Source organism: Crocodylus porosus, unplaced genomic scaffold (genome assembly GCF_001723895.1).
Source record: "Crocodylus porosus isolate Cpor-Errol unplaced genomic scaffold, CroPor_comp1, whole genome shotgun sequence".
NCBI lineage: Eukaryota > Metazoa > Chordata > Crocodylia > Crocodylidae > Crocodylus > Crocodylus porosus.
In genome coordinates this window covers 75,596,645-75,611,397 of record NW_017728886.1, presented here as the reverse complement: position 1 = coordinate 75,611,397, position 14,753 = coordinate 75,596,645, and the positions used below count along the sequence as shown (strand labels likewise).

At 39.1% G+C, this 14,753-nt stretch overlaps 2 protein-coding genes across 2 annotated transcripts in view; one reads left to right on the top strand and one right to left on the bottom strand.

Annotated features, from left to right (window-relative positions):
- PIK3R4 (phosphoinositide-3-kinase regulatory subunit 4) overlaps nucleotides 1-7,235 on the top strand; it is a 38,326-nt gene extending 31,091 nt beyond the window's left edge. Inside the window, exons 14-19 of the mRNA XM_019536714.1 lie at nucleotides 1,397-1,608; nucleotides 1,844-1,975; nucleotides 3,004-3,104; nucleotides 4,632-4,720; nucleotides 5,214-5,322; nucleotides 6,581-7,235. Coding sequence (XP_019392259.1) covers nucleotides 1,397-1,608; nucleotides 1,844-1,975; nucleotides 3,004-3,104; nucleotides 4,632-4,720; nucleotides 5,214-5,322; nucleotides 6,581-6,751 — 814 coding nt within the window. The 3' untranslated portion in view covers nucleotides 6,752-7,235. The remainder of the gene's footprint in view (nucleotides 1-1,396; nucleotides 1,609-1,843; nucleotides 1,976-3,003; nucleotides 3,105-4,631; nucleotides 4,721-5,213; nucleotides 5,323-6,580) is intronic.
- A 1,935-nt stretch (nucleotides 7,236-9,170) lies between these two features.
- LOC109311213 (collagen alpha-6(VI) chain-like) lies at nucleotides 9,171-14,363 on the bottom strand. Its single transcript, XM_019536729.1, has 5 exons — nucleotides 14,199-14,363; nucleotides 11,888-12,559; nucleotides 10,928-11,000; nucleotides 10,148-10,370; nucleotides 9,171-9,786 (listed from the first exon to the last, which is right to left on the bottom strand). The coding sequence occupies exons 1-4, from the start codon at nucleotides 14,293-14,295 to the stop codon at nucleotides 10,154-10,156; spliced, it is 1,059 nt and encodes a 352-aa protein (XP_019392274.1). The 5' UTR covers nucleotides 14,296-14,363; the 3' UTR covers nucleotides 9,171-9,786; nucleotides 10,148-10,153.
- Between the last annotated feature and the right edge of the window lie 390 nt (nucleotides 14,364-14,753).

The window sequence follows — 14,753 nt, the reverse complement described above, 5'->3', positions numbered from 1 at the left end:
TGGCTGCAGAAATTGAAGCCTTCACGATGGCACCAGTGCTGCAGTCTTCTGTTTACTGCCTCAGTTCATTTCTCCCTCCTCAGGCCATGACCTGTAACTGGAAGGACCAAGATAAAAAAAACACCTGAGCCCTGCTCCCAGAGTCCTGTAGCCATTCATGACCTGACTGGGATTGGTCTGAGCCACGTAATTTGTGCCCATGTGGATAAGGAGCATGGGGTAGTCATTAGAGGGCCGGATAAGTTTTGGGATCCTCTTGGCCACATCCCAGATATGGGCTCCCAGGAGGCAGCAGACCTCCCGGGGTAAGGGGTTGAGGCAACAGATTGTTCCCTCTGTCCCCTTCAAGACGGAGTCTCCCACAATGACCACTTTGTATTTCATCTTGGGGATGATAGCTGGTCACATTTCTTCCTCACTTGCAGGAGCTGGCAGCTCTGCAGGCTCTACTGGTGCTTCAAGGGGTTTGTACCTGTTGCAGAGATCCGGGGGTGGTGGTGGCCTTGGTATGGTGAGTCTTGGGGCTGGAGACAACCTTTGTCCAACCCACTGGCTGGACAGTATGGGAGTGCCTCTTGGCCTGCCTTGTCCTGGCAGGCGACCTAGATCTTCCCTCTTCTTTCTTGGGGTGAAGGGCCTGGCAGTAGGAGTCAGTCTCCTGTTTGCCATCCCTGATGGCACACAGGCTCTGCAACGTGGTCTGGAGCTCTAGTATCTGGCATTCCCGAGACTCCACTGCAGGGCAAACCTCACAAGGGGAGGTTGTAATGCTCCTGATCCCATGTGCCTGGAGTCCTCAGGCAGCCTCCACAGCCGAGAGCCAGGGGCTTCATCTGAATGGAGGCCAGAACTACGGGTTCTGTCTAGGTGGAGGCCTCGGAAATACCAGAGGGGAGGAACCCAGCCGCAGGGGGGAACTTTGTGTTGTGACATGTCCCACCCACCATTGTACAATTAGTAGCTTGGCTACTATTGTGCCAGCTGTTCCCTTGAGGCTCGCCACCTAGAGCCTTGTACCCCTCCTGAGCAAACTTGCATGCTGGGCTAAGAGCACGCCTGTTTGTGTGTTCTGTTTGCAAGGCTCTAGTTGTGTGGCACATTGGTGGGGAGGGAAGTGTGACCCTCCTTGACTCCTTTTAGTTGTCCCACAGCTATGCTAACTCCTTCCCAACATGGGCCCCGCTTACCTCCTGGCTATGTTGGGGGCCATCAGTGGTCCGCTGGCATCCTGTTAGGGTTCCTGGGGCGCAGTGGGCTTCTGCCCATGCGTCTCTCACCGGAGCTGGGTCCAAACTGCGATTGTAAGGGATCCCAAAAACATCTGAAGGTGAGAATGCCAGGAAACCATTTTCAGCTAAGGGGAGAATAATGGTCTTTTTTTTCCCCCCCCTCCCAGATTTTTAGACCTGAAGGATGATGGGTGTGTGGTTGATATGCATCACTTCAATTCAGGGGCACAGTCTGTGCTGGCTTATGCCACTGTGAATGGTTCCCTAGTTGGATGGGACCTACGATCTTCTAGTAATGCCTGGACGTTGAAACATGACTTGAAGTTAGGTCTCATAACCTCATTTGCTGTGGATGTACACCAGTGCTGGCTATGTATTGGTAAGCTTAATTTTACTGTTCGTTAAATGAAGTTCCCATAAAGTTACTACAAAGCTGGCGCTCAATGCTTGTTTTAAAATGGCTACAAAAGGAAAAACAGCTTTGCAAGAATGGACTTCTTTGCAGGAGGTACTCTGTCAAATTATTACTTGAAACAAGTCCCTTTACCATGGGAAGAGAAAAAAAGGATATAGGTAAAATTCCTCTAACTATGACTAACTCTGTCTCTCATCAGGTACAAGCAATGGCACTATGGCATGCTGGGACATGAGGTTTCAATTACCCATCTCCAGCCATTCCCATCCTTCCAGGGCTCGGATCAGACGTCTGCTTATGCACCCTCTCTATCAGTCATGGGTAATTGCAGGTAAAGTGCGTGCTTAGCTTAGCATATTATTGCTTAGGGACTTTCAAGGGCAAAGGGAAGTTTGCTGTTCAAATCTCACTGGATCTAACATCATTTGTGACTTTTGAAAATCTCCCAAGGCTCTACTTTTTTGCGAGTAGCTGTTTTATTTTTGCTTAATACAGCATTGTAGTACTTGGCAACATTATTTTAGATAGTGGTTACAACAGTTCAGTTCTGTAGTAGGATGTTTTTATGCCTAAAAATATCTTGCTTTAACAAAATAGACAAAGTTGGTATGTATAGTAAGAAGAAAACTTCAGTTTTCTCTTACATTGTGAGTTAAATTTTAAAATTTGGGCTTTGGAGTTTACTTCAACTTACTTCTGAATTTGACTTCTTAGTTTAATGACTGTAGATACTAAGTCTAAGAATAATGTAACCCAGTCCCCTTCTGACACACAAATAAATGATGTTTTGCATAACTTGCCTGCTGGACTGTTACTGGAGTTCTGATCTGTTAAAGAAATCTCCTTAATGTTAGCAGAGTTGTTTGTATGTTTAAAGTTTATGTGTGTGTTACGTACCTTTGTTGGGTCAAGACCATGACCCGGATAGGAGTTTCTGTAGACTTAGGAGAACTACTTTTAGCAGGCTGAAGTGAACTTTGACTCTTATTTAAATTCCCTAAGAACAATGCTCAACTAGCCCCAGTATCCATGCAGACCAAATTGCCACCCACAGACTAGGATCCAGATTGTTCCCCAGCTGGAAATAATCACAGTTTTAAAAGATTATTGGAAAAAATGGAGATTTTTCTTTTTTAAACAGTATAAATGACCTTAAAGTTATTTGGGGCCCTTTAACCACAGTGAAGTTGGCCGCTGTAGCAATGTAAATGGCAAAATATTTTCAAAACTAAAAAAAGGCTTGACTAGCATGATCCTGCAGGAAAGCAAGCCAAGTATTTATACTGCACCTCAGCAGAAGAGGTGCAAGAGCCAAGCCATCTGGCGTATCTAATTGTGTTGGCAATGTGTTTCCTGTAGCTGTTCAAGGCAATAATGAAGTCTCCATGTGGGATATGGAAACCGGCGATAGGCGCTTTACTCTGTGGGCCAGCAGCGCACCTCCTCTTTCAGAATTACAGGTCTGGGTTCCTTTTTCTTTTCCCATTACTTTGTTTCATAACTCTCTTTAAGAAGTCCTCAGACACCAAATGGCACTTCAGCACTTTTGCCTTTAATTTAACTTTCTGTTCTCTCTTTCAGTAACTTCTCAGCCTGGGCTTATTTTTACCAGTATAGTCATTTTTTGCTATCAGCACTCAATTTAGTGTATTTAAAGGCTTTATGACCTTACAGAAATGTTTCCCTATTTCCCCTCCAACCTCTCCTTCCTTACACCTTCATCTGTTGTAGAGGAGATGATAATGATACATAGTTTTCACTCATGTTTTCACAAAAAAACAAACCAGCGATCTGAAATATGGTGAAAGTGTACAGATTTTCCCAACATTTATAGTATTGTGTCAAGGTTTCTTTATTACTTCTCAATGCTGGTCCTGAGATTATAATGCCTTGTTCTTTTTCACTTTCCTTTTTACAGTGTAGACTCACCACTAGGTTTAATACTTAATTTTAAATAGGAAAAAGATACCTTACTATGAAGCAATCGGTATTGTATGGCTTTTTTTTAACTGCTGTTCAGCTGTGAGAGCTGCCTTTGTTTTCCAGGGATGTGAAATGTATGGAAGGAAAGAAAAAAAATCCCTCTCTGACCACAGCCGTTATGTGTTTTTTGTGGGTTTTTTTTTCCTTTTATAAATTTGGAAATTCAAATATCCTGTACTTATTTAAATGATTATCTACTCATACAAATTTGTAGGTTTCCTTTACTGCTGGATTAGAATCATACAAAGTTAGGGTTGGAAGGGACCTGAGGAGGTCACATCTAGTCCAAGCCCCTGCTCAAAGCAGGACCAGCCCCTACTAGATCATGCCAGCCAAGGCTTTGTCTAACTGGGTTTTGAAAACCTCCAAGGATGGAGCTTCCACCGCCTCTCTGGGTAACCTGTTCCAGTGTTTTACTACCCTCCTAGTGAGAACATTCTTCCCACTATCTAATCTAAACTTCCCTTGCTGCAACTTGAGACTGTTGCTCTTCTGCTACCACTGAGAACAATCCAGCTCCATCCTCTTTCAAACCTCCCTTCAGGTAGCTGAAGACTATAATGATGGCTTTTCATAACCAAATATACAAACACTACATGATTTGGTTAATTAGTAATCTGTGGCATTTTTTTACAACTTTGATACCACTGGGTTATCAAGGTTTTAGTTGTACCCCATGCTTTTCAACTTGATTTTGTGCACCCAGTTCTGTCAAAGATAATTTAATTTCACTTGGGAATACCTCTTTGGAAACTTGGAGTTTTGTGTCCTCCCTAAGAAGAGTTAGGTCTGTTGTTCCTTTTGCTCACAAAACAATACAAAACCAGAAGTTACTTATCTCTGTACATTTTAAGATTTAACCACTTAACAAAGTGGATTAGTATTTTGTCACAAAGTGAAAACCAGTGTTTCACAAGCTGTACAGAAGGTTTTCCTTCTGTGAAGTCAGGCAACACACAGAAGTGGTTTTGAAAGAAGTAACATGTCCTCATTTTTCTCACTAGCCTTCACCTCACAGTGTTCATGGAATATACTGTAGCCCTGCAGCTGGAAATCCCATATTACTGACAGCAGGTTCAGATATGAAAATAAGGTAAAAATAATATGAGCAATCTTTTTGAATGAGATGTGCCGGAGTATTAAGATATGTAATCTTGTGCTACAAGGGTTTGCTTCTTAGTATTATTGCTTTTATTATTTGTAGTCCCATTACACTAGGCATCAGTATTTGGTTATGTCCACTTCTTATATAAAAGCAACAGCGAGTAGAGAACAGTGCCGCTTATTCTTTTTTTTACATTAGGAGACTTCACTTCCTTATCTTTAGAATGGAGTTACTGCCTGCCTTTTTAATGAAGTGGTTGATGTGTTGTGTTAGAAGAAGTAGTGCAATTATTGGTGTATTGCGAGATAGAAACTAAACTAGTATTTTTTTTTTTGTATTTATAACCTGGAACTTTGCTTTAGTGTTTCAGTTTTAACTGAATCTTACCATAGAAAGCAAGAAGACTATTGGGAAAATAGCATGAAAATATAAGCAGATTTGAGCATTTGTCCTCACATTTGTCCGTCTTGTTTTTCTGTAGGTTTTGGGATCTGGCTTATCCTGAGAGATCATACGTTGTTGCAGGAAGCGCTAATTGTCCATCAGTATCCTATTATAGGAAGATAATCGAAGGCACAGAAGTGGTTCAGGTATCCTATTGTCCCCAAGTCCTTCTTTCACCCACAATCATATCTTGTTTGTCTGTAGGGGTGGTTCTGCCATGTCAGAGTTCAAGTATACTGACATGTTGGTGGGGAAACTTGTATTGCAGTTGTCAGTGTTCTATAGATAGAGACTGGCATCCTCTTAATCATTGAGTTATTATTTAGAGGTAATAATAATAATGAAGGGATTATTTAAAAAAAAAAAAAAGAAGTAGGTAATGTTTACAAAATACTTGGGTGGGGGGTGCCTAGTACCTTAGTTGAATCTTTGTGATAAAGTTACTGAAACTGAGACACTTAACAGTGAACATCTTGGCTTGCTAGTCACTATTAAGGTGTTCTATATGTAGGTCGTTATATAGGCTGTATCAGATGGGTACAGAAAATATTTAAACAATACTGTCAATAATAAATGTGTCAATAATAAATGCTGTTAAAATGAACTAAATTATGTTCTGTTATGAGGGCTAGAAAACAAGCAGAACAAAATACATCAGAAAACTATAGAAACATTCTCATCTCTGAATTCTGCGCCCATTAATGTATACCTTAGAACAACCACTGTCACTAACAGTACTACTGATTGTTATATATGACTTTATAATGAGTTGTATTGACTTATTGGATAAGACCCGCCTGAACATACCAAGGAAGATTTTTTTACCTATCTCTTTAAAATGTAAATCAGTGCAGCTTTTTCATAAAAAGTTTTTCCTTTTTAAGCAGATATCAAAATAAGTTTCCTTTATGGAGTCAATTAAAACAAAAGTACTTGTTTTATGTAGTGATTGTAATAAAAATGTACAAAACTTGAATATTTGTTCCTACAAAGCTTAATAAAAACCGTAATTCCTGCTGTTGGTTTAAAACTCTGAAGACAAGCTAACTGCAATGACACTTGTTAGGATTTCTCCATCAGGGTGGCAAGTGAATATTTTCTGTTAATCATTTCATTAGTGTTGTAGTAGTCAGAGTACCAGTGTCATTTTTTAAATCACAAAGGACAGAACAGTGGCTTCAGTGTAAGATAAAGAAGCTAGATTATGAGGGGGAAAAGGGACAGACATCTGCACTGACCTATGTTCAGAAACTGCAGGCTGAGCACTTCTGTAAAAGTAATTTTTTTCCTTTTAAAATGTGTCTTTCTAGCTTGTCAGTATGAGAACCTGTCTCTCAAAAACAGATTTTCCACATTTTATAAATGAAACTTTCTGAAATTAATGGTTCTATTTTTTCTGGATAGGAAATTCAAAACAAGCAGAAGGCAGGACCTACAGATGAGACTCCGCGTCGGGGTCCAGAGTCTCTTCCAGTCGGACACCATGACATCATCACAGATATTGCTACTTTCCAGACTACTCAAGGATTTATAGTAACTGCATCAAGAGATGGCATTGTTAAAGTGTGGAAATAAGAGTTGCACTAATATATAGTCTGTAAATATTTGTAATAAAGAAATAGAATTATACTAAAACTTTTGAGAATTGTTTCCAGAGCATGGAACAGAATGGAGTCTGAAGAATATGAAGGTGACCATAAGACAGATATCAATATTAACCAAACTCATTAAAGACTCTTTTGCAGATCCCTTATTTTATTAAAGCTGCGTGGTTTCTGTAGTACTCCTTGAAGAACTAAACAAAAGTGGTTCATGAAGAAATTGTCTTTAGTCTAGTGGTAACCATAGTATTCTTCAGGAACTTCTAAGGAAATAGTTTATAATTTGCAATGTGAGGCTTCTTAAACAAAGAAAGCTACTAACTCTTAAAAAGAGCATGAAGTCGGATTTTTTTCTACATTGAGTCTGAGAACTGAAAAAGAACCTGTTGCACTAGCATCTATGTATACTCTGATTAAACATGCATAATAAACTGCATTTGAGCTTTCTTGTACAGTTATTTTGTCTGCAGTATCTATTGTCCCTATATCCCTGTGGGATACTGGACCTTTAACACCTGTTTGGCATATTGTTCCACTACATGCAAGAGTCTGCTTTACTTGTGTCACCAGCAGTCATCTTATTAGTTTGATTTTACTATATAAGAGGAAACAGAAAACCAGTTCCTATTGCTTAGAATTTCTTTTCTACACGTTGCCTTTCTATTCCTCATGTGGTAATGAAATCATAAGCAACACAAAGATGGAATAATGGCTTCTCCAATTCCATAATACTGAGGCAAGAAAAATGAAGGGGTAATAAGCTTGGTATGTGTGTGGATTCTGTGGCTTGTTTTATTTCCTATCAGCAAGCAGTTCCAAACTGGCTTTTGTGTGGATGCGCTGGCTGGCCAGGAAATGTTCCTCTTACTGTCACTAGGCTTGATGTCTTAACTGACATACGTGCATTGCATTTGCTCTTAGCTATTGCTATCTTGTAAAACAAAACACCAACTGATGTGTCAGGTAAGTAGTTTTAATTAGTGTAATGACATGTATAAAGTGCATTAAAAATGTTCAGTATGATAGTAACAAAGTAACAGAAGGTACATTGTAAAACTATCCCCTTTGAAATGGCTTTCACTGAAGGTGAGAGATTTATACAGAAAAGAGGTGAGCAGTGAAACTTCAAAAACAGCCATAAAACGTTAAGCTGATCTGAATTATATACAGTATAGTGTGTGAGTATGGTACTGTTGACACTGACTTTTATATTACAAAAGAGTTTTTTGGGCTCAACTTGTTTCCCATATTCATCTAAGATGACTTTATTTACTCTTAGCCTTACAGATAATACTGCTTATGGGGAACACATTTGGTTTTAGCAATTCTGTTTAGCAATTTCCGCTGTTTTCATAATACTGTTACATGTATGAAACTTGAGAGAAGTACTTTAGATCCTGTTGAAAACATCTTGCATTCAAAAGCTTGTCTTGCTTTATTCCAGCCATGCAGTTGGTCTATAATAGAAGATATCACCCCCCCCAAAATATCTTACTTTTCATATCATTCCTGGACCTTCTCAGCTACCTCACTTTAGCACTACCATAGTCTTTTTATACTACTTTTGATATCATGCCAGTTAAACTTCAGGTTTCACTATATAAAAATAAATCCTAAGACATTTTCATATCAAAATCATATTAAAGTACAAATAGAATGAAATTGCCTCAAGTAGAGCTTTGTAGGCACCAGCACTTCCATCGTGTGAAATTTTGCAATTCTGAAGTTTTTCTGTCCAAGTCAGAAATATACAATCTTCCCTAAATTGAAACAATTTAAAAAGCACTTTCTGCAAGAGCTACATTTTTTTTTGAAAATTTATGAGCTAACAAGCCAATTTCCCTGTCAACATTTCCATGCATTGTTTTAGGTTAGTTGAACCATTTTCAAACAGAAAACTGTTCCCTCAAAAATTTTTACTAGTTCAACTTAGGCTTTCCTCCGTTCTTTAATACCCAAGTAGCATGCAGAATTAAAGGCCATATTTGAAGCAGAATTGTTGCTTTCAAGGAGATGCACTCCTGCATTCTTACTTTATTTAGCTCCTTTGTCTTAAGTAAATCAGTCAAAAAGCAGCCCTATAACTAGTTTTTGTTTGTCTAAAGAAGCATAATAGCAAATAAATTGCCTTCTTATCTTTAGTTAGTGAAACTTATGCCTGTAAAAGCAGTATGAGGAAAATAATTTCATGGTAATGAACCTGAATCACGGCTCAAGGCGTTACACATGCTGTGGCATGTGGCACTGGGCACTTTAATTAGCAAGCCATGCCAATTAAAAATTGCCTGGGTGTCTCGTGTATCAGCAACCCCGTGCTTAAAAATGGTAGTGGGGCACTTTGAAATAAAATATGTTTGATCAGCTTTAGTTCAAAGTGGCCTGCCACCATTTTTTTTTAGCGTGAAGACATGCTGGGACGCATCAGTTTGCATATTCCAGCAGACTTGATCAATTGAGTCTGCTCCAACACGCTGGATTTTCAGTGCATCAGAGCAGGCTCCGTGCACGTGTACAGGAGCCCTTTGTATAACACCTCTCTCCAGTAACCAAGTCAGTGTCTTCTGTTGTCAGACAGCTCCACCAAGAGTTCCAGCAGAATGAAAGCTGGTAGTTCTTTAAAGTCAGGGTCTTGAAAGTTATCAAATGCCTCCACCTCCCACTGAAGTGAATGGGAGTTGAGAGCACTTACTGCTGGAGAGAATCAGACCTGGAATTTGTGTTTGCCGCCTTTTTTTTTTCTTTTTTTTTTTTCTTTAAAGAAAAGACATTTGCCTAATGTTAAAAAATGAAGGTTATAATGGATGTGAAACATCATGGCAAGATTTCTTCCATGATGCACCTAGAAGAAATCTTGTTCGCTATTGCCCAACCTTGAAAGAGACCTAGAAAAGAGGAATTACTGCTTTGGAAAAATACTGCATATCAGAATCATGCCTCATAATTTGTTTTGTTCACCCTGAGGCCAGTGTCCAGTTTCAGTCACTACCTTGAATTTTGAAGTCTGTCCATCTGTAAATCAAAACAAAGAGCAAAACATGACAATATCCATAAAAAGAACTAAAACAATTCTTTCTTAGTTCTTGTTTCTATAGGCTTTGTAGTAAGGTAATATTACCCTACAAAAACAATTCATGATAGCCAAATCTTGGCCCTATACCACAACCTGAGTAGGCAGAAGGTGTTGTAGGGCCCACCCTTTGTAAGAGCCAGGAAGGGAACAAGTCCGACTTGACTGGCCCAATGCAGCCAGTCTTGGGGCCGGGGGGAGGTGTGGGAAGATTGACAGAAGCTGTGGCTCAGACACCACTGGTCCCTCAGCCCAAGTTGTGGGGAGGTGGGATCCAGCCCATGGACCAACTTTGCCACTTACTTCAAATCATATACAGGATAAGTCTTCATTACTGCTATTTGTTATATCCACATGTTCCGTTTCGTTTCCAGTTGCTGAATCCTCATATGCAGTGCTGATAAAATCAGTATCTAGAAAGTCATCATGGAGGTCAGCCTGTAACATGCTGAATAAATGTCCTACAGCTGCAAGATGTGCATCTGAGGCGTACTCTTCTGCTGAGCCTTCGGTGTGGGTGCCAGAACTAGTAATTAGAAAACAGGAAGTATTTTCATAGGGCAGTACTCTGAAAAAATAACTGGCCTGATTAGTTAACATGCTCTTTTGACTTTCCCCTTTTCTGTGCTGCATCTTAACTAATGATCAACCCAGGAATTTAAGAATCTTGATTGGACCAGGATCTGAAACAGCATACAAAAGCAAATAAATTATTGTGAGACTAAGGCAGTTGGAGCTCTGTCAGCATGGAGTCTGAGGAACCAGGAACAATTTTGCAGAGGGGAAATTTTGTGTGGGGTAAGATGTTTTGTCTGGTTTTAAATCATTTTTTAAAATTGCAGATGTATCTTCCAATAAACCAAAAACAATTTTGTTTGGCTCTTACTTTTGATAGCAAAAAATGAAATTGCTTCCCAACCCAAAGGTACCAATGGAAGTACTCAAATAAAGTGAAGCATATATACAAGTGACTGCAGGATCAGGGCTTTTGATAGGAATTAGCCCTACCACTAAGAACCCTTAGACTTTCATATCAATTTTCCCATTTATGTAAAAAAGTCTTAATAAAATTAGTGGACTCACAGGGTTAGTCTTGGAAAACTGGCTGTCTCACAACGTGTCCTAAGCTCTGCTGGTGGATACCTGTTAATTGAACCTGACAAGAAAGCAGGATGCAGTCATGAAATACACCCACTCAGTGGAATTTGAAATACTTTCTACCAACATTGGCCTCATTCAACAGGCAAGCATTTAATGAATACTGTAAACTATATCCTATGCTTGAAGTTTACCACTCTTATATTTACAACATTTGATCTGATCCATATTGGATTATTTTGACAGCAGCCCTACTGGTAGACTTGGTACAAATATTTTTTGTTTCTTTGTGCATATACATAATGCCTAAGAATGGTGCACAATGCAGTTGTTCGATCACACTCCCTGTTCAGTACCTTAAAGGTTCACTTTTACCTGGAGGTCTAGAAATCTTACCATTTGTTCTATGTTAATACAAAAACCCCTAACTTTATCAATTAGCAAGTCAATGTTAAGACAGCAAGCATGTCAGGATGACTGCCAAAACACATATAGTAACTTCCTCTGAATCAGCCCCTGCAAGCAGCACAGGTTGTTACCCTTCCAGAATACTGGATCTATCCCTCATCAGCAGTTTCTTTTAATTTATATGCTAGCATCACAACAACACAATCTTCACAACACACCCCTTTGTGGCTCTATTAGGTCAGCATTTTGGCTGTCTATTGATTAAATACTACAGAAATAGTATCAGTAGACACCAATTCATATACTAGCAGGGGCCAGAATTGACCAGCAGTAATTGCTGTCTGAAACTAGCCAGGCAATCTATGTGAAACAAGATTAGGGAGGCTAGTATAGATCCTTCTAGACATATTTGCATATGTGTAAAGCCAGTCACAAAAACCAAATGGCTCCAATGTTGATAGTACAAAAGTCTAAGAATGGATAAATATGGAAATTTAATTAGATAGCCAAGAATGGAACTATAAAGTAATAACTTACTCCGGAAGAGACGTACAAATGGTTTCATAAATCTCTCTATGTATCCAAGATCGGGCTTGTGCGTTCTGCCAAGCTGAACCAAATGCTGTTCTAAGGGAATGCTAGCAAGCTCTTCCAGTTCTTTGTCATTACACAATGGCCCCAAACAAACTACAAACAGAGCATATCCTTGGCACTTGGCTGTCAGCAATGCTTCCTTTAATATTTCCTTGTCCCATGAACTTGTTTCTCCAGCAGATATAACAATGATTAATTTGTTTTGTCTTGGGTTTGGAGCCTCTAAGAAAATATTTTCCATTACCCACTCAATGGTATGCCCAAGAGCAGCTTCTCCATTCAGTTGTTGAAGAGAATTTTTTATATAATTCTGCATTAAGATTTTACTGTTGTGGGTGGATAAATCAAACTCCACCTTTACTGGGCTCTTCTGTGTCCTGGGTTTGAAACCTGGTGGAGCATGGCTCACCATAGCTACTCTATCACCTGTAGCAGAAATAAATGGGTAAGAGGAAATGTCAAAGGCATCAAGTGCTTTGCTGAGGAAGACTTTCACTTTCTCAAATTCATCACTACTCATTTTCCAGGAGCTATCCAAAATGAAAGCAGCATCCACATAGGTCTGTGGTGGAGAGGGTTCAGGAAGCATACAGGAGGCATCTGGGTTACACTTGTCTGCAAAAAAACACAAAAGTAGTAGGTTTTTAGCTGTATTGGTCTAGTGGCAAAACTAATCAGGACTCATGGTTGAGGTGATATCTTTTATTAGACCAACTAGATTTTTTTTGCAAAAATCTAGTTGGTCTAATAAAAGATATCACCTCAACCATGAGTCTAGAAAAGTAGTATGTATCTCTCTTTATGCAAGTGTAAAAAGAGAATGGCTGAGCTCTCAGTTCTATGAGTGGATTAGAGCTACTAACCCTTAAGAATTTACATCACAACCATAACAACATCGTAAATTAATGAACTTTAATGTAGAATTAAATCAGAAAATTAAGGGGTTGATCTCGTGAAGTGTTCAGCTTTTTATAGGAGCAAATCTCACTACATTAAAATTCCTTCCCATCTGCTACTTTCAGATGATGTGTGACCATTTTGGCTATATGTATTTCAATACAAATTTAGGACTATAAAGACATCCAGTGGCTCTGAGACTTAGTTGGGCTATTAAGGAATAAGATATTTGAACAGACTAAAGTCTCTCTCTCTCTCTCTATATATATATAAACACAGTAATCTAAAAGCTGTAGTAGATATCAGAGCACTAAGAATCATTTCCTGAGTTGTTCAAAGTTTATTGAGGAAAGATATTAATTTGAATTGTAGTGGCAATTATCAACACTGAATGTGAAGACATATACTTTGTGTTTCAAAGGACCCTCTAGGAGCTCTTTACTAGGTAGATTTCCTCAGCCTTGATCATATTGCATACCTCTGCATAGAATGCAAAATATATTCACCACCTTTCAAAAATGGATCTCAAGTTCCAACCAGGTCATTACCTCTCTTTAGCAGCATCTGTTCCATCCTTCCCTCCCCACCCCATCTCCCTTTTCCTTCTGTCTACCACTCCTTCCATAGCATCTGATGAAGTAGGTTGTTGCCTATGAAAGTTAATACCACTCTGAATAAATTAGCCTCTAATCTGCTACCCTGCTCTGCTTTTTGTCCGACTTCAGACTAACACAGCTAACCAACTCTGTGTTAAGAGTTTATTGAGCAAGTACAAATTAAATATGCAGTAACTACTACACATTAGTGTGTATGTAGGTGCAGACCCTTGACCAAACAGGACATTGATCCTGGTGTCTGAATGGCAGAGCAACTACTGATCCTGCATGAAATATAGTCAGTGGGCCACTGACCTATAAGTAACTACTGCATTTTAACCATGAAACCCATGAAGCATCTTGAGAATTTGAATATTTTAATGTATTTGAGTATATTTTCTCGTAAGTTTTAAACTTGGCAACACAGATCAGACTAACTGCAAGTTGTCCTTATATCATGAAAAGGTATTGTTGTAGTTGCTAACTACATTTCATTTAGAAATTCAGCATGTAACAAAGAAATAAGGCCAGATAAGCCAATTAACACCACAGGAAGGAGTTCAGTACTTTCTTTAACACTGTCCTTGATCAAAGGGATGTATTTAGCTGCATTAAACTGAAGCCAGGAACAAGGCAGGTTAGATTTGTACCTTATAGTCTAACTAAATCAGAAATATTAGCCTCCGTAGTAGGTATCACCAAATAATTAGTACATCTCAGTCAGTTTAACATTGTTATTTTAAATAGAACACAGATCTTACCATAACACAGTGTGCAGAGATGAAATGGTTGTAAAAATAGTGTATCGTTCCTTTCTGGATCTATATTTATTACCTGAAACATTCCAGTGTCATCCATCTAGACAGAACAAGAGAAGGCGGTAGTAAAGCAGGCAAGTGCATCTGTCTTGCACCATTTATGAAAGATATAGAACTGTATTCACTTTAGGCATTCTTAGAGAAGCATATTCACTCTTAAAACAACAACCAGAAGTTCAATCACAAATTTGCACAAAACCAGAAATAATATATATGGTCTCTGCAATGACGAGCCTCTGTAACCCTGCAATTTTTCTTCTATTAGAAAAAAGCTACCAAATTCTTCCTAACCACAACTTCAGTGATGAATTTACAGTCCAGCTGTGCTGGGCTTTGGCTTGGCATTTTAACAGTAATTTTTTTTCATTCCTTAGTAGCTGGAGCGTTTCAAATCCTAGAACCAGCCAGCTCCTGTTACTTAGAACATTTCTTCCAAAATTGAGTTCATGTCAGGTTTCTGCTGAATTAAGTCCGATACGTGTCCAAGAATCCGTCTCT

Bases quoted from the DNA above. Each gene is read 5' to 3' on its own strand.
- LOC109311213 (XM_019536729.1), bottom strand. From the start codon at position 14,295: ATGGATGACACTGGAATGTTTCAGGTAATAAATATAGATCCAGAAAGG. The intron at 12,560-14,198 runs GTAAGATCTGTG...GTTTTTTTGCAG, and splicing joins TCTCTGCACACTGTGTTATG to ACAAGTGTAACCCAGATGCC. The intron at 10,371-10,927 runs GTGAGTCCACTA...TCTAATTACTAG, and splicing joins AGTTTTCCAAGACTAACCCT to TTCTGGCACCCACACCGAAG.